General features: G+C 38.0%; 1 protein-coding gene across 1 annotated transcript in view; it reads right to left on the bottom strand.

Annotated features, from left to right (window-relative positions):
• Nucleotides 1-18,899, bottom strand: part of nlrc5 (NLR family, CARD domain containing 5) — a 43,112-nt gene that overhangs the window by 8,805 nt on the left and 15,408 nt on the right. Inside the window, exons 11-43 of the mRNA XM_080475241.1 lie at nucleotides 18,650-18,878; nucleotides 18,339-18,580; nucleotides 17,002-17,085; nucleotides 16,811-16,894; nucleotides 14,254-14,337; nucleotides 14,070-14,159; nucleotides 13,005-13,052; nucleotides 12,885-12,914; nucleotides 12,556-12,639; nucleotides 12,109-12,192; nucleotides 11,363-11,452; nucleotides 11,145-11,225; nucleotides 10,939-11,022; nucleotides 10,329-10,412; nucleotides 9,922-10,011; nucleotides 8,006-8,053; nucleotides 7,895-7,924; nucleotides 7,732-7,815; nucleotides 7,569-7,652; nucleotides 6,604-6,693; nucleotides 6,464-6,523; nucleotides 5,420-5,503; nucleotides 5,248-5,331; nucleotides 4,872-4,961; nucleotides 4,140-4,205; nucleotides 3,141-3,224; nucleotides 2,755-2,838; nucleotides 2,319-2,405; nucleotides 2,182-2,238; nucleotides 1,550-1,603; nucleotides 939-1,022; nucleotides 714-797; nucleotides 235-309 (exon numbers count right to left, since the gene is read on the bottom strand). Coding sequence (XP_080331367.1) covers nucleotides 235-309; nucleotides 714-797; nucleotides 939-1,022; nucleotides 1,550-1,603; nucleotides 2,182-2,238; nucleotides 2,319-2,405; nucleotides 2,755-2,838; nucleotides 3,141-3,224; nucleotides 4,140-4,205; nucleotides 4,872-4,961; nucleotides 5,248-5,331; nucleotides 5,420-5,503; nucleotides 6,464-6,523; nucleotides 6,604-6,693; nucleotides 7,569-7,652; nucleotides 7,732-7,815; nucleotides 7,895-7,924; nucleotides 8,006-8,053; nucleotides 9,922-10,011; nucleotides 10,329-10,412; nucleotides 10,939-11,022; nucleotides 11,145-11,225; nucleotides 11,363-11,452; nucleotides 12,109-12,192; nucleotides 12,556-12,639; nucleotides 12,885-12,914; nucleotides 13,005-13,052; nucleotides 14,070-14,159; nucleotides 14,254-14,337; nucleotides 16,811-16,894; nucleotides 17,002-17,085; nucleotides 18,339-18,580; nucleotides 18,650-18,878 — 2,817 coding nt within the window. The remainder of the gene's footprint in view (nucleotides 1-234; nucleotides 310-713; nucleotides 798-938; nucleotides 1,023-1,549; nucleotides 1,604-2,181; nucleotides 2,239-2,318; nucleotides 2,406-2,754; nucleotides 2,839-3,140; nucleotides 3,225-4,139; nucleotides 4,206-4,871; nucleotides 4,962-5,247; nucleotides 5,332-5,419; nucleotides 5,504-6,463; nucleotides 6,524-6,603; nucleotides 6,694-7,568; nucleotides 7,653-7,731; nucleotides 7,816-7,894; nucleotides 7,925-8,005; nucleotides 8,054-9,921; nucleotides 10,012-10,328; nucleotides 10,413-10,938; nucleotides 11,023-11,144; nucleotides 11,226-11,362; nucleotides 11,453-12,108; nucleotides 12,193-12,555; nucleotides 12,640-12,884; nucleotides 12,915-13,004; nucleotides 13,053-14,069; nucleotides 14,160-14,253; nucleotides 14,338-16,810; nucleotides 16,895-17,001; nucleotides 17,086-18,338; nucleotides 18,581-18,649; nucleotides 18,879-18,899) is intronic.

The raw sequence follows: 18,899 nt of genomic DNA, 5'->3' as shown, positions 1-18,899 counted from the left end.
ACAAAACATCTATTCAAATCTCAAACATAAAGAGCGGAGAAGTTACATGTTAATCTGGGTTACTTATTGGAAGAAAGAAAATGACAGTGTATCTCTAAGAATGCTCCTTTCGAAGACATTGAGGAAGCACTACAATGGATTTGATAAGGTAAACTCTAACTTGTTTCTGGCTGCAGAAGTCGGGAATGTTACCACCGTCCTCTGTCTCCTATACACCAACATGGAAATGCTTACTTGAGTGATCGCAGACGAGGAATCAGTCCAGTCAAACTCTGAGCTGCTGCATCACTGATGGCATGACCCGACAGGCTGAAAAGCGGAAAAGAGAAGGAGAGATTTGTCTCAGTAATTCAACAAATGTGGGTAATTGAAATGAAAAAACAGGCTCGTCGAATCCAAAGGCTTAATCATAGCTCCTAATGAGATCATAAAACCATGTAATTCTTCTGTTTGAACTGTGGAACGAATCTGAGATGAGGGCAACATCTCAAGGTTGTAAAATCAGAGTCTGGGCCGGACTTCAGAAACTAGGCAGTGGAGAACAGCTCCAGAAATCAATAATAAGTCAGTAAATTAATCTAGAATGTCTTTGAAAAGCTATATTGTCTTACTGTAGCTACTTTTTATGTGTTGAATGAGCCCTGTGAGAGCCACTCAGCCGCACTCATTCTTTCTTTAGAAGCAAGAAAACAAGAGTAAAGTACTGGTCTAACCTGAGGGTGGTGAGATTTGTCAACGACGGGAGAAAAGAACAAAGAAACTCGGTTCCCCTCTCGCCCAGACTGCTGTGGGAAAAACTGAAAATAAAGGAGGAAAAATGTTATATATATATATATATATATATATATATATATATATACTGTATATATATAAAGTGACAGCAAACAAATATATTTGACATGCATATTGTTTTAAACCGTGAAACAAAGAGTACGAACTTCAGCTCTGTGAGGAAGCGACAGCTCTGGATGATCCTCCACATCGACGCCTGATGGTTCCCGTCCACCACACAGTCCACCAGGCTGCATTAAAGATATGTTAGAACCACAATTACTTCTTTTATCATCACGGTCATTAAAGTATGTTGTGCAATTACATTTCTTTTGCCATTTAACATGAGAAGTTGTAAAACAGAAACTACATTCAACGAACATACAAGGCACAAAATATAAACGAGGCACGGAAAGTGAGGGAATGTGTGTTTAGTAGATTAGTTCTTTATTAGAACAACTATTTCTTCATGATAAATCTTCAATCTTAAATTTTATGAGACGTTTAATATGAAAGTAATATAGCACATAGAGAGTAACAGATACAAACCAAATTCAAAATGAAGGTAACAAAGAGTGATGACAGCCATCTCACATGTGCAGTGAGGAAACAACATTATAGCCGAACGCAACTTAAAATAATGAACTCCCATATTCTCTACAATCATGGGGCTCAAATTGCAGAAATCATTGCAACAGTAAATATTACGTTTGAGCTTCACTTCATCGTGTTTATCTTTAGATTTCCATTCCCATTAAATTTGTGTCTGTGAACGTACCTAATTTTCCTTGTGACCATCATTTGGGTTGGGTCCGGATCTGCAGAGTCGCCACTAAACACCACACAAATGAAGGAAATAGGTCAGATTGTTTGCATGCAGCTCGGCTTGTAACAAGTTAACATTAATTACTGGGATATATGAAGTTTTTTTGTTATTTGCTTTTAAGTGGATGAGTTGTCTTCAGATTTAACACACACACACACACAAGCACACACACCATTGTACGCGGTGTTACGTTAAGTAATCTATAGTTTCTTGCCCGTTCCTTTGTCTGCACCGTCAGTTAAAAATGGTAATAATGTTGGTTTTTCTGTGGTACATTAGCATCATTCTGTTGTCATACAATGACCTCTAGTGGCCATAGATGGGACGTCCTGGTTTATTTTGATACTTAAATAGCTTCGTTATCTAACTTGCATGCCCAGCCATCAAATATAAAGAGTAGTAGTCCAGAAAATACAGTAAATACCTGTAGACCTTTTCTAGCGACTGATAACTTTTTACACAAATGCAAGTATGCTACAATTTTACATCTCCAGTCTACCTGAAATGAGACTGGGTGCGGCTTGTGAACTAAAATTGATATGAAACTACGGTGATTAAAACTCATAAACTTTGAAGTTTATTACCAGACTGAGGACTGTTGAGTGGACTTCAGAGACACGTGCAAGGTGCTTTGTTGAATCCTGCAAAGCAAAGGTAGCCAAGGTTATCCTCTGGACGAGTGCGTGCACGTTTGTTTTTGTATTCGTTTTTCATGCTGCACCTGACGGTTTGTATGTTGCCATTGAGCTCCAGACAGCGACACAGCAGATGAACGGCCTCCTCCGCTCTGATCCAACACTCCTCAATGCTAACGGGAAGGACAGAGTGACACAAGTCAGCGATTTCCAAAGTTTAATTTCAAGGGTAATGATATGCTGATCATCTTTTAAAGCACATTGGAACAGGGTATCAATTGAATTCACTCTGTATGACTGTATTACGGACTTTATTTCAAGGTAAAACAATGAGTACATGCATATAATTTCTCATGAGTGTTTGTGATAGAGGTGCTCAATCTGAATACGACCGTTTGATTGTTGTTGATGGCTAGAAAATGTCCTTCCTGCTACAAATTGCCCAGCCCTGGTCTACAAACTGCACAAGAATGGAGAAACTGGTTCTCTGTCTAATATATATATTTATATATTTCTTCTCACCTGAAGGTGAACTCTGTCTGTCTGGTTTTCCACCGTTCAATCAACTCTTCAATCCACTCCAACTGCAGTGAATTGTTCTGCAACCTGCGGACCAACCATATTATTCCGATAGTGTCACATAGATGTAATATGCAATAAATTGTAACCTGCAACCCAAAGCAGGAAAAAAAAAGAAGAGTTTTTGCATGTTTCATACGTAAAGTTTCCAAAACGTTATTTAATATAATACAAAGAATGGATACATGTTCATAAGCTCTAACAGAAATCTATTAATGCAATAGTAGCATGGATTTTCACAAAAATAGTCATAGATATTCCAAAAAGTACTCTGTTTTTAGATTTAAATTGCTTCATCAATAAATAATTAAAAGTGGAGGCGTACTTACTCCAGTTTATCCACACTGGGACAGATAGAGACGAGCTCAGCCAATCTGACCAGATGTTCTCGCTCTAAGCTGCTTTCTCTGACACTGGCAGAAATGAGAAAAGGTGGAGAAATTATTCAGATATTTCAAATGCAATTATTTCGAAAACGAATCGAAAACGCCAACTGAGCCCCAGCATATAAAAATAGCTCGCTCTTTGTGTTAGTTTTATTAACTTCCCTCAAACTCCACTAAAGGTGTAAGTGGAACCAAACAGTTGAGGACTGAGTTATTTCTGCACACACTCACTGCCTCACATTGTTGTTGTGAGAAAGGAGTCAGTTGTTGTGAGCAGTGAGTCGGGTGTTTTTCGCTTTAGTTTCAGTTTCTTACATGAAACCGATTGGAGGATTTTGTTTGTTATTCCTCCCTTTATCAATTAAAAGTGAGAAAACCCGAAACCAAAATGTACCTCTTTTGGAGATCCTGGCTTAAAAGCACAATTTTAACTTCACCCATCCAGATGCCACTTTGGACTTTTTTTTAACTTTCAAAATCCCTCCACAGCCCCTTGTCAGCTCCTCTCTTGGTTCCTCTTATTGCTTAATCAAAGGTCATTGTTTGGAGAAGTATGCGGCTGCTGACTGTTTTCATGTGGTGTGGAGAGTGCGAGGGTTTATCAGCTCACACTCGTATGTGTTCACACCAACGAATGAAGACATAAAGAGTGAACAACCCCGAGAAACCTGGCAACAGGCAGAAGTTGATTCTTTTCTTGTTCTTGGTAACGTTTATGAAATACAAAAGGGTCTTAAACAATATAAATTTTCGCATTTTAAATGCATATTTTTGTTTAGTTTTTGAGTTTATGATGTCTTAACTGTGCAGGTTTACACATAAACATGACTATTCCTCATGCTTGCTGACAGTGCAAGGCTCATCCTCAGTCAGGCTGAATGTCAGGAAGAAATAAAAATAGCACAAAATGATTAGAGTCACAAACCGTGTTTCGATTCTTACCTCAGAGTTTTTCCACAGCTTCCTGTTTGGCTGAACCAAACCAGACACCTTTCATCTACTCCCAAACTAGGTGAGAGAAAAGGGGGGGTACATACAGCACCGTGGATTAGTGGAGCCTTTAGGTCAGTATCCCAGTTAAAAATGGGCAAATGTAAAACCCACCACAGGGCAAAAAAAGAGAAGCAAACACCTGCGGGCCATTTAGATGACGAATTTGCCTCATGTGCATGTTTTTGTTTTGTGAAAGGAAAGCGGAGACCTCAATCTGAGAGTATTTTAGTGCTCCGATGTGAGTGAAAACCACACTTATGTCCCATTTACACATAGTAAAATATACTGAAAATGTGTAAAATTGGATAAATTTCTCACTGGATGTATGTGAAAAATTGGCAAATACCCTAAATATGACTGTCTAAAAACGAATGGGCATACATTTGAAATGCACTTGGTTATGTGTGCAGTCATTTAGTCAAGCGAGTTTATTGAATATATTTCCAAGTTAAATGCATCAATCAGGCAAACTGACTGGAAAAACATTCCAACAGCGACATGTGACCCAGTATCTTGCATAACAATGCAATCATATTTCTTTTTTTATTGTCGTGAAAAAGAACAAATGCAAAATATGGTCATTCTCTTCATTAAGGGGTTGAATCCTAACATATATTTGTATATTTGGACATTTTATATACAGTTGCCCCCTTGCTTGATCTTTGTTGGCTCATTTCTCACCCGACTTCTACCCCTGAGACATTTGAAGATGCATTCAGTGTCCAGGCCACATGCAACAGCCCCTGCTGGGTCAGTCTGTTGTTAGTGAGACTGCGGAAGAAGAAACATTGAAGACAAGGAAAGTGTTATTTCATACACGTATATCCACAAGCACACAAGTCATTTTTGAACACTTGAACAAGGTGCTGTCAGTGCAACAACATTCCTCTCACTAAGATCGTGCATAAAGCACGCACAATCGCACGCAAATAGATTGTACATTCAATTTGCATGCACTTTGCATTTGATTTGCTTCCGAGAACAATATCATGAGTTTTACTGAGCATCATAACAACATATAACAAAAAAACGAAAACAGTTCTTGATTAAATCTTACTTGACATAGTGGCTGATTTTAAGCTCTGGTAGAGAATCAGCCAAAGTCTTCACTCCTTCATCTCCCAGTTGGTTACTTGATAAACTGCAGGTACAAGATCGGAGCATGAGAATGTGCTTCGTTGTTCACTGGTATGAAGGTGTGCATGAGGATATGTCTGTGTGGCTCATACTCCAGATAAGACAGTCGGGGACTCTTCTGCAGAATATCAAGCAGTCGCTCCAAGTTATCAGACTTCAGGGAAAAGTGAGTAAACCTGAGAGAAAACGCAGACCAAGAGATTGACCGGCAAGCTAAATTAATTGTGGCGTATTCATGCTTCTTTTGGCTGAATTATTTTTTTCTATTGTGTGCTAAACATCAACAGAGATCACACAGAAGAGAGATATAAAATATTTGCTTATATTCAGGTGATACACGAACAAGAACTTTATATAATCTTTGGCTAGACCGGGGACTTCAAACTCATTTTAGTTCAGTAGCCACGTATTAGTAGCATAGTAACCTTTAAATTTAAAGGTTTTGGTTGCGCCAAGTTTAAGTTTAAAAAAAGTCTATGTTTTCACAAAACCAAACAATTAGTACCCACAAATTGCTTTATGTCAACATAAACAGTTTTTATGATACTATCTGGAGCAAAATACAGCATCACCGCTATCTCAGCTCGCGTCTCAGAGTTGAAATTGATGGCTTCTTTGGAATTTTTAAAAAATTTTCTTGGTTGTTTTCTTGGCCGGTTTGGAGCCAGTTTTGGTCCACGGGCCTTATTTTTGACATCTCTGGACTAAATCTATCATCTTTGTGGAATAATATAATCTTTTTAGGCCATTTTTAGTGTTGATCTCATGGGTTCCTCTGAAAAATGCGCTGACACATAGAGAATAACCGAAAATACAGAGGTGATTGAAATTTGTTTTTTAAATGTAGCAATAAAAACAATCCAAAAAAATCAATTTTGAATTTTCAAGTTTGTAGGGCTGCATTTGCTGCTTGTAAAGGCATATTCACTTGATATATTTTATTGTACTACTTCCTTCCAAGCTGGATCATGCTGAACAGCACTATCACACCAATACCATCGCCTCCATCTGTAGAGTTTCAGATCTGTAACATCAATCGACTCTGTCGCTCTCCCACGCCCTTCAGCACCCCCATAACCGCCCACTCACCGATCACCTCAAAGCTTTAAATAGAATAATAAACACTGATGACATACCTGAAGCTCGCTTCTTCTGCTTGAACTCGACCAAGACTGATGAAAGATTCATCTTGGGCACTGCAAAATAGCAAAATCAACTAAAAACATTTCAGAAGTTGCAGGTATTTGAGTTAAATGAGATGTAATGTTGTGTTTACCTGAGGTCCACCGCTGCCACTCTCTGATTGTTGGTTAAACAGCCGATTAAAACCAGAGCGTCAGCTGTGGATGCGATACTCTGACTCACACTGTGCACAAATACAAGAGAAATAAATCAAATATAAGATGCTACTCATGAAAAAAGATAATCTACACTTATTCTGTATAGTGAAGAAAAATCCTTCATTAAAGTCTTAATTACAATTGTTAATGGTGATTTGGCAGTGGAATAAAGATTTGATATCAGGTTGAAAAATAATGAGGCCTTTGTGTGTGGAGTTTGTATGTTCACAGGAGATTTTCTGACCACGTCACCACCGGGCGGCCCGGTCTTGAAACAACACCTTGTCTTATAGACATTCTTCCTCTCTCTGCTGTTTCATTGTTGTTTGATATAACGTGATATCATCCACAAATCTGACTACAGTTGCAATGGACATGGATCCAGGATTTTAAGCAGTAGTGACTTCATCTCTATTTTTAAAATTTCCAGTTCAGACGGTGAAAATCCATTTCAATCCAATTCAAAAATCTATTTTGTCTTTTGGATATACTCTCTGCAGCTTTTACTGTGCAATGTCCTTTTCAGGACACGTCATTGTTTCATGTACAAAACTCTTATTTGGCCGCGACTCAACTCCAGAAAACAATTTCCCTGGTGACAGTTCATCTTTATGAATATTTATTTTTGACTATCCCCCAGAAGCAACACAATTCTTAATACCTTCAAAATCTTTATATATGTACACCTAAATGCATGTAATGTCCTTTTTTGATGAGTGTTTTTCGTGTGAGTGTACAGCATGTGTTATTTTCTGTTTGTTTGACTGCTTGTCGGACCCAGTACTACAATTATTAATATATAAAATATAATGAGTGCAAAATCCCTAAACACAACATCATGCGTGTTTCTACAAAAGTAACAGGGTTTGCATATCAAAAAGCACAAATGTGCACATCTTACTTGAGTTTTTGCAGTGACGTCATCTTTGGCAGCACTTTGATTAAAGACTTTATGGCCTCGTTAGACAGAGAGCTGCGAATAAACCTGACGCAACATAGAAGCAGGTTAATCTTTATTCATGATATTACATAATGAAGTGTGGATATGGAGCATTTCAGCTTACTCTAACTCTAAAGGGGACTGGCACCGGCTCAGTGTCCCGCACACTTTGGTTACATCAGCTGGTGAGAGAACACTGCTGTTTATTCTGCAAATATAAACAAGTTTTAGAGAAAAATGAAATATGCAAACTGTGTATTTCTTTATTCTCTGTTAGCATGCTGTACCTGAACGTCTTCAGCTGCGGTTGGTCAGCACTGAAAAAGAAAAGGCACAAGATGAAGTTCTTTACACACAAATAAAATGCAGATTCAGTGACATATTTAAATGTGTTTTACCTTTGTGCAGAGCAGAGCTTGAGGATCACCTGATCTTTGCCTCCATCACTGTGAAGCCATGAGGAGAACAGCAGATTAACAATGTGAGCTCTGATTTCCTTCACTACAATCTTGCACCATCGGCTGAAATCGCCCATACCCATAAAAAAAAAAAAAAGACTAAAATCTCAACATAAAGCCAGTTTTAATTAAACCCTCTGGTGCAAAATGTAGTAAAACTTCCCCTATCGCTGTTGCATTATGCATTTCTTTTTACAAACTGACAGCATGGCTTTGAGGCAAGGCAAGGCGAGGCAAACATATTTATAGAATAGTAACTACAGAGCAGTATTGGTATTTTGGTATATAGTATATTTCAAGCCTATCAAGCATATCCATATACTGTATGAAAAAAAAATGGTGACCAGGGGCAGATGTGAATAAACGTGTATCTGATATTCTGTGTGAATTTAATAAAAAAAAATTGTGGATTCCGTTTAGCAACAAAGAAGAAAGACAAAAAGACAAAAACCCTAAAACCCGTGTTTGTTTACTTAATAATTATTTTACTGTGAAAGGCATGAACGTCATTATTTGTGTTTTATTTACAAGTAAAAATTACTACTTTTCAGCTGTCTTCAAGTCTCTTGGGAGTGGAATTTGCACTATCAGGGTATTATGCACTGCAACATGAGCCTGAACAGAAAAGTAATGCTGACATAAAGTTTGTCTGTCACAATATTAATGACCGGTTATAGTAGAATATGAATAAATTGAACTCTTTCATTCTTTTATCAAATCTCACCTACATAATGCCATGTAGACGACGCAGTAGAATTTATCAGTTCGTACACATGGATGAATTAAGTGTTGGAATAGGCCAGTTAACGAAGAAGGGGCAAGAGCATTTGGAGAATAAGTATCTTGTACTACATCCTGCACTTGATTGGGAGTCAGTGGGCTTGGGAGGGGGGGTGGGGTAGGGGTGTGTGGTGGTGGTGTTGGTGGTGGGGGGGGGTATATATATTTTGGCAGGACTTTGGCACATACTGGAGCCGGTCCAGGACCCTGCTGAGCACATAGAGCTGGACTCGATTACAGTAGTCTCGGCAGGAGGCCATGAAGGCGTAATAAATTAGAGCAACACTGTCCAACTATTACGGAGGCCAAAAAATTATCTTCATAATTGAAATGGATCCTTGAAAGTGAAGATCATTTCCTTATGCTGAAGGTTAGTACAGCAAAAAAAAAATTTTGAAATCCATTTTCATCAACCAAAAAAATAAACCCTCTTTAAAAGAGTCATCAAATCCGTTAATACTTTCCTTACAATTACTGCAATTTTAATACTTACTTCGATCATAAAATATGAAAGAGAAAGATATTATCGTTTAAAAAGTATAGAGATTTAAAAGCCTTAACTACAATACTTGACTACAAGAACCACAACATATTATCAATGAAATGATGCTAATATGAAGAGAGACTCAAAACAAAACGAAAATTTTCCTTTTTCACTTGTCTCACACCAAATGAAAAATATTGATAGAATTCTAGATTTGATTTATTTTCAGGATTACATTTTGGACAGTAAATCCATTGGTAATAAATGGAATTTGCATTATCATTGCATTATCATAACATTATCATTTACCACATTCATTTCTGATTCTGTCGCATACTGCACCCAGTCTGTAATCAATAATTAAACAAGTGCAGTTTCATATGTGAAAGTGTGAGAATTTGAATGCTTGTGAAGTAAAAATGAGCTCAAAACTTCACATTACTGACTCATCTTGGTTTGTAGTGGGTCTTTGAATTACACAGATGAATTCATGAGATATTGATCAGCATCCAGGTATTTCCTGTGTGCTTCAGTTGGCAAAACAGGTGCTCTTTATGTACCTTTATGAGCTAATTTAACTATCAAACAGTACCTGACGTGGGTTTGGGTTAACCTGTTGTGAGAGCATAAAGCAGCTGCCAGCATCGCCACTCCCTCCACACTGATGCCATTGTTGCCGGCACTGAAAAGAGAAGAAAAAAAGCAAAAACAATGAGACAAAAGGAAGCCGTTGGTGCTGATTATGGAGTAGTGGCCCGTGGTAAAACGTAGAGGCTGGCATCTTCCTATTTGAAAACCTGTTTGACAAGAACATCTCACTAATGTTTTTGCCAACTTTCTTTCTTTGTCTGAACAAAGCCAGAAGCTTGGGGGATGATAAACGGGCAATGCAGGTACAAACACAGCTCATTATAGCATATAATCGCAAGCAAGACTTTTAAAAATGTTTCAGTGAATCCTTCTGATGTATTAAACAGGGTTTCTGTGTGTGAAGCTTACTTTATTTCTTGGATTTTGCTGAGATGAGGCAGAGCATCCAACAACTTCTTCAGACCTTGGCTGCCTAAAGAATTACTGGACACACTGACAGCAAAGAAACAAGGACTAATTGTCAGAAACAAATTTAAATAAAACAAATAAATGAATGTTGTTTCTAGTTCAGCAGTCATGGACATTTTTGCTGTTTTCCCTCCTTTTTATTAAGATAAACAATGAATCTCATGAGCAAACCAACTAAAAATTGTTAATTCACATGTAATTTAAGGAAATTACCCTGGTATACAGCAGCTGATTTTTAATCCAACAACACGCCTCTAAGGGCAATTTCTCTCTCTCTCTCTCTCTCTCTCTCTCTCTCTCTCTCTCTCTCTCTCTCTCTCTCTCTCTCTCTCTCTCTCTCTCGTGGAATATTTATTATTAAAGTTTTCATGTTTTCATTTTGGTTGCAGTTGCTAAATGTGCCTGCTTATGTGTTGTTCTGACTGATCATGTGAGAATCTTTAATCAAATCAAATCAAACTTTATTTATATAGCACTTTTTATACAAGGTTGTAGCACAAAGTGCTTCACACAGTGCTTAAAATATTTCTGGGTTTTTGGTGCATCTTACTCGAGCACAGTGAGACCAGAAGTCCTTCCCAAACTTATCCACAATCCTTCCAGGTTGGCAGGTCGCAGATTACAGGAACTGATGCTGAAGGAGACAATAGATTATGAGTACGAACAACTATAACAACAAAACTCAATTCAATAAATAAATAATGTATCTATACTTTAGATACTATCGATCAATGATTAACTATGTTACGTACATACCAGAGGACTTTAGGTCTTTGTTTAGCAGGTTTTTCTGTCTCTTCATTGAATACTATGGATACCTGAACGGGCCTCTGTAGTCTGAAACATCAAGTAAAACACATTTCAACACAAAAAATGACCAAAAAGTGAGGATAAACAACAAAATGTGAGTACGAATAACAACTAGGGGTTGGTAGTGAATAAGTGCAGTGTGTAATACATGTACAAATCTGTACCTGATATGAAGCTCCATGACAGAAGGACAGGTAGACAGCAAAGCAGTCAGAAGAAGCAAACTCTTCACTGAGGAGCAGCTGTCATTCAGTCTGAGAAAAGACAGTGAACATTGAGAAATGCTGCTATTCAGGACTTTTAAACAATTGTTTCAAGAGTTCGTTTTTTTTTAATTCAGGTCAGTAAACTGGGTTCAATTTGGATGGGTGAGAAGGCAGAACAGTGATGAAAATAAATATTCAAAATTAAAACAAAAGACAATAAAGGATATATTTTATTAACAAAATACACATCCTAATAACATCTATTTGTATTAGATCTGTTATTAATTTGTATTAGTCTATTATATGTAACAATTCCAGACTGAGATTAATGACGTACATCCATTCAACTTTATGTTGCTGTCAAATGAAGATTTCAGTATGAAAGTAATAAAGAATATAATGCAAAACCATAATAACAGAGTCTACTTCCAACGTGAAAGTATCTTACTAGAAGCAAGATATGTCATTTATTGCCTTTTTATGGAGATTTAAAATAACTATAATTTTCCACTGGATGTGCTGCATGAGTGCATGTTTGCATTGATGTGTGGGAAGTGACAATATGGCAAAGGACAGATTTTAACCCTCCCTGACTTAGCACATGGGGAGAAGTTATGGACATTTCACCCCAGGAAACCCCATCCTGCAGACAGAAGTGGAACAAAATTGCACATGATGAGAGTTTTGGATTCATCCAATCTTACATGATCTTTCCGGTGATGTTGATCTTTGACAAATTCTCAGTCAGTGTCACTAAAATGTTCTCGTCCCACTGGCCTCCAGACAGACTGGTGTAAAAACACAGCACAGTGCAAAATGTACAAAGATGAAGACAAAAATATGAAAATATATTTGGAAGGGTCTCATGTGAAGCAACTAACTCACACGGTAGTACAAACACATTTCAAACAGTGCACATGTAGACTAGAGCAAATATTGAGGTAAACCCTTACAGTAATATTTTAACCTATTGCACTAAAAATGTGAAGTGCAACTCTGTCAGAAATACGCACTGAAACTATTGCACCAAAATCCTAACAATGGACGAGCTTCAGCGGCCTGATCTTTGATAAAAAAAATGATATTATCAATAAAGTAATCAATGACGATACTATTTCAACAGTTTAGTGCTTCATTAATTTATTACTTACTCCACAACAGACAGAACAGGGATGCAGGCCAATAATGTCACAAGTCTCAGCATGTCATTTTTTTTCCATTTTTGGTTCAACAAGCTGGGGAAGAAATGATTATTAAGATGAAATAATGAAAACATATGATTTAAAAAACCTGTACCCAATGTTAGTTTTGGAAAAGAGGACATTTCCTTTATATTCATTGAACTACATCTAAAAGATTTACTGTTAACATCCATTTAAAATATATAAAAAAAAAGCAAAAGTCCTTCTGTCAGCTGGCAAAAGACGAGAATTAACAACAATGTCCATGTGATAAGTGAGTTAATGTGTTCATGTTTTACCTGATTGATTGTGCATGTTTTGTTTTATGGCTGCAGAGAAGAATAAAAAAACATATTGCTCATTTTGGAAACTTTAACCACTGTTTCTTTGTTTCCTTCATCCACATAACAAAAACTCACCTCTTGTCTGAGTTTTCTGAGAAGGTTACTTTGATTTCTTTCATCCCACTGCAAAGATATAAAACACTCTATCAACTTGTACGAGTCGGAAAATATAAACAGAATGAGCTTTTGTAATTAAAAGAAAGTAATAGAGTAATTTTGCTGCTTTAAAAGATGACATAAATGACATTTTTCTAAGTTATTGAGCTTGATTTAGTTGAGAAAGATTAAAAAGTTTTCACCTTAAGATAGATGGAGGAAGATGCTCTATAATTTGGAAGTTAGAACTTTATGAACGTTATGGATTTATTAACTTTAGCGAGACAATGAAACAAAGCAGTTGAGACAAACCAGCTTGTTTAAAGGTAATCTAATGCTATGTAAAGATGCTTACTGCGTCACAGATACTGCGGATACAGGTTTAGTGTTAATTACAGTGAGACATCTTTCATGTTGTTCTCAGGTGAAGTGTTGGGTTAAAACGTTAAATTAGGTACACCTCCTCCAATAAACAGGATGTCAGGCAGAATAGTAACTGTTCAAACAGAAGCTTCGGGGAAAGTCAACAGATTAGTGAGCGGGGAGAGACACGCAGGTCTGAAGCTTTACGACTTTATTCATGAGCTTCAGAAATTCTACCTGCTATGCTAATTTATTAATTAAGATATTACTGTGGAAAGTGATGGCACAGTGATGTTTTACTGCATGAGGGAGTTTTAAAGCACTTCCAATAAATAAGGATATCCAGAAGTGTGTGAAGGTGCACACATGCATATATCGATGTGTATTTCTATGTCTGCATGTTTATTTTTTCTAAACAATAATTGATATGGATTGATGACATGACCAACATATTGCCATCACGTGGTGTAGATAAACCAAAGATGTGTTGAGAATGAGCTTGGGTGGATATATGGGCCTGATTTTAAAAAAGGTCCTGCATAAAACAGGCTACAGTAAATTGCATATTAACTGAAAAGTGTTTTCATTTACATATCATTAACTATTTAAGGACTTTTAAGATATTTTAGCCATTGTTGTATTTTTTTAGTTGCTGTGGCATGTTTGCATGCGTTCACCTACTCTGCATGAACATGCTGGATGTTCAAACAAGAAGACATTTTCTCAATCAGGCAGTGCATTCCTTCCAGAGTGGTGTTGTTTCGTCCCAGCCTGCACAGACAAGCACATAACTACCATCACACACAAACCTTATTCATTATCATCTTTTAGTTACTGTACTGTGATGATCCAAACATTAACTTACACAACTGACTGCAGACTTTGTAGATGGGTAAGTATCTCAGACACTTGTTCGAGTCCTCCATTTCTCAGGTTGTTACCAGTTAGACTACAAAAAACAAAAACAGCTGATCAACAACTTTTACAGCTGCAACTTATTTTCCCATCATATCTGGTTATATGATTGGACCAGGATTTGTCCTTCAACTCCCACATTAAACAAGTCTACCTAGTATTTCCAAAATTAGAAACATGCTGACTCAGAGTGATGCTGAAAACCTAATCCACCCATTTGTTAGTTTGAGAGTGGACTATTGTAACTCTAGTATCAGGGTGTCGGAAAAACTGCTTCAAAAGTCATCAATTGATTTAAAATGCTGCAGCAAGAGTCCTGACAAGAACCAGCATCAGAGATCACATCACTCCAATGTTAGCTTCTCTTCACTGGCTCCCTGTTAATCAATCAATCAACATTTATTTATTTAGCCCTTTACAACACACAAAGTGACAAAAGTGCTTCAAAGTAAAAAAAAAAAAAAAAGGGGACGATAAAATTCACAAAGAAAAGAATTAAAAGAGAACAAGAGTAAAAACATACACTATATCAACAAGAGTAAAATCAAATCAAATCAAAATAAAATAAGATAAAATGTCACCATATTACTGTGTATTAAAAGCCAGTCTGAATAAATAACTTTTGAGCGAAAGAGGCCAAAGTCGGTTAATGTGCGTATTTCAGGGGGCAGTTTATTCCAGAGTCTGGGGGCAGCAACAGAGAAAGCCCAATCTTCCCAGTGTTTATACCTGGCTCTAGGGACTTCCAATAGCAGCTGATTTGTGGACCTTAGCACCCTTTCTGTGCGTCGTACAGTCAAGAGTTCCGCTAAATAAGGAGGAGCAAGGCCGTTGAGTGCTTTAAAAACAAAAAGTAAAATCTTAAAATCAATTCTAAAAGAAATTAGGAGCCAGTGAAGGGAGAAGAGGACTGAGGGGATGTCTGGATGTGTTTGTTAAAAAACGGGCCGCAGCATTTTGCACCAATTGGAGGCGACTGAGAGACACCCACATAAAGTGCATTACAGAAATCAATTCGTGAGCTGATAAAAGCATGAATTGTCCATTCAAGGTCGGTGTGATTTAAAAAAAGGCTTTACTTGTTAAATCTGGAATAGAATTTAAAATCCTCCTCCTGACTTATAAAGCTCTTAACAACCAGGCTCCAGGCTCGCATCTTAAAGAACTGTTAGTCCCATATCTCCCCAGAAGAACACATCGTTCTCAAAGTGCTGGCTTAATGGAGATTCCTAGGTTTTCTAGAAGAAGAATAAGAGGTAGAGCCTTCAGCTATCAGGCTCCTCTCATGTGGAACCAGCTTCCAGTTTCAGTTAGGGAAGCTGACACAGTCGCTGCTTTTAAGGGCAGACTCAAGACTTTTCTGTTTACTAAAGCACCGAGAAATGACTAGAAATTGTATCTAGTGCTATATAAATAAAGTTGAATTGAATTGGTTACAGTAGCTGCATTTCATTTGTTGGTTTAGCATCGCAAATAACTACAAGTGAAAACTGAGTCCAAAGGAAAAGCCGGCCTCTTTTACGGTCCTCTGGTGGCTGCACATTCCAAAGAATAAACACCCGTCTTAAATAGACACCGGGGCGGGTTTTTAATAGATGTTTTTGAACGTGTCGACACGAGTGTAAACTACTCATGTATTACCCAGGGGTGTGGGGTTGGGTGTGTGGGGTACAGGCAAGTGGAGGCATTAAGGTTCAGCTTTAATCATTTCCAGGGAAAGTCCTCAGCTGTCTCTCAGAGCCAGATTCAAATTAAGAGATGTAATTGATAGTCTGCTAACTTTTGTAAACACGATATTCACACTAGGGAAGAGAGCCATATTGCATTATACTTTAAAATGGCAATATATCTCCTTGTATGATACAAAAACAGCAGTGGTGCTGTGGGCAGGACTCATGGTGAGAAAATCCCCACTTTCAATCAGGCATGAAGGAGTTCCTGTCTGTTTCTTCTTCAGGGGCAATAGTGTCTCTTTGGAATATGGCCAAGTTTGCAAGATAAGTCTTGAAATAGAAGTTTTCCATGTGGCATAACTGGTGTAATTTAGCTGCAGTGGCACATTTCAACAAGTGTTACACAGTTTAAAAGACACATTCTAGAAGCTTTTCCCCAGATATTTTTGACAACAGATATATATTTCCATAATGAATTGCTTGAATTTAACTGTTGGCTCAAAATTTGACTTACATTAATTTACAATCAATGAATTCAGTTTTCATGAACAAAACCTCTCATTTATATAATTTTGCTATTAAGTCGTATCTACGATATATTAAAAAAATGCAATATCTATACTCGGACTGCATCACTAGTTTCAGTATGATAAATAATAATTTTACAGAATATTTATATCTATCTTGTGTAAAAATTTTTTTATTTAAATAGGACCTATTGGTCAGATGCATTCAGATATCGATGAATAATCTGGGTTATTATCCGAAGTTTTAACACCACGTAAACACCTTTACACTTTATGTTAGACAACTCATGAGTAGGAGAAAATATACTTGATTTCAGTGATGTGTGGACAGCTCCGCAGACCAGAGGCCAAACTGGCTGCTCCTGCAGCTGTCAGACTGCCACCACAAAACCTTCAGGAGGCGGAGATTTAAAAAAAAAAAAAAATAGAATCAGTCACACGAGGTAGTGAGGGCAGTTCAAGTAAAATTGCTTGTGTTGCTTGTAACCTGAAACCTACTCTAGTTTTTTCAGGGTTTTCAATTCAGGCAAAATAGACGACAACTTCTCGGCAAACTTGTCTCCGTACTTGCGGCTGCGAAAACTGAAAAGACACAAAAAGAGGTGTGAGTATGTGACATTCACACTGACACAAATCTTAAAATGCAGTTTTCTTTAAAAAGAGCTCCAGCCCCTGACAGTGATTATTTTTAACCGTGTAATACTAACTCTGACAGACCTGCTCTATACCTCCAGTGCACCGAAAAAAATGTTAATGCACAGTTACAGAGTTGTACAACAACTTTTTCCTCTAATTTCTAAAGAAATAAATGCAAAAGTGACAAATATGTGTCAAATATATGAAGAGCAAAAGACTGCAGAATGCATGATCAAGAGAAGTCAGACAAACATACAAAAACACTATAATAGTGGGGACCTGCAGTTATAAAAGGGAGTATGCAATGCAACGTATTGTTGTGGAGTGAAGTGGAAGTTACTATGTTGACCTAAACACCCTTTAAACTAAGAGGTAGTGTACACTACGGACGACAGCAGGCAGGGCCAAGCCGGACCACACAAAAACCCTGTATGACGCCCAAAGCACCCATTCTAACCTTATCATAGCTATCTTGCTAGTTTATTTGCTATATATATGCATGTTTTTTCTCTTTATGTTCCTGTGGGATAACTCACATTATCTTTGCATTTTATTGTTGTTGCTCAGCAGTTTCAGCTCGAGCAACTTGTTTTCTTGTGATTCTTGTTCCTCTGATATCAACAACTATTCTCTCCCAGGTTTTTGATCATAGCCAGTCTTTATACCACATTCTTAACACAGGCAGAGTCTGAGCGAGGGTAAACACATGAGGTCACGAGGATTTCAAAAACTTTCTGCAATGTTATCAAATTAAAAAACCCTTCAAACAAGCTGGATGATCATAGTGCTGTAGATTGTTGAAGGAGTGAGACACGGACAAGCAGGCCGGTCAAAAGGCAAAGACAAAGGCAGACAGTTAGGGTCTCACAGGATGACAGGTGGTGTGTCAGCTGAGGAATGTCAAAGGCAAAGCAACGGCAGCTCTTTCCGGAGCATGACTGCGCAACTCGCACTCCTTTTTAACATCCCAAGGCTTAACAGGGGTTTTCAGATGCTTGTTGGCTCAACACCATCCGCACCTGGGTTCTCATGTGTTACAATGACCGCTCTTCAAAATGCTTAGCCCCGTGCCCCTGAGCATTTTCGCAAAAGCACAGTATCGCGTGTAAAACAAATTAGGCTTGTGAAACAATTTGTAGAGGTGTAGATGCATGCATGAATGTATTGCGGAGCTGATGCATGGGTCTGTGTTTGCCCACCTGAGCTGATGGAGGTTCTTGCACCTGGACAGGACATCTAAACACTCCAGCTCCATTGAACATGCTCCAAAATCCAAAGCAATCCCATTGTCACCCCCTGAATTAACTACAAATGCCAGAGCGTCAATATCATTAGGCAGTAGCCAGATGTTGCGCAGTTCCAGGGTGGGCCTGGAATCTACGAGCTGCTTGGCCAGTTGTTGGTCCTGGGTCTCCTGGACGCAATGGCAAAGCTCCAGTACCTGGGAACATGGAACAAAAAACAGGTCAGAGGGAAAAAAACAAACACTTACTTACTTCTTTCCTTCTACCTTTGGTCCGGTCAATGTGCTGTTGCACAGCGTTTTAAGCAAGTTCAGAACCAGTGTCTGCCGTTTCTGGACCCAGTTTTGGACTCCTGTTTCTCCTGAAGCTCTGGATAATTGGACCAGGGCTGAAGTGCAGTTAGGAGAAGCCAGACCACACACGTACAGGCACAGGGAGTCTGTGAATACTGTCCTCTGGTCTGATTTGGTTGTCCAGCGAGTTTTTAGACTGAATCTGAGGAGGCAATGTGGAAGA

Source organism: Lipophrys pholis, assembly GCF_963383615.2.
Source record: "Lipophrys pholis genome assembly, chromosome: 11".
Classification (NCBI taxonomy): domain Eukaryota; kingdom Metazoa; phylum Chordata; class Actinopteri; order Blenniiformes; family Blenniidae; genus Lipophrys; species Lipophrys pholis.
Note: the sequence above shows the minus strand (reverse complement) of the source record. Positions and strands in the feature narration are given on the sequence as shown.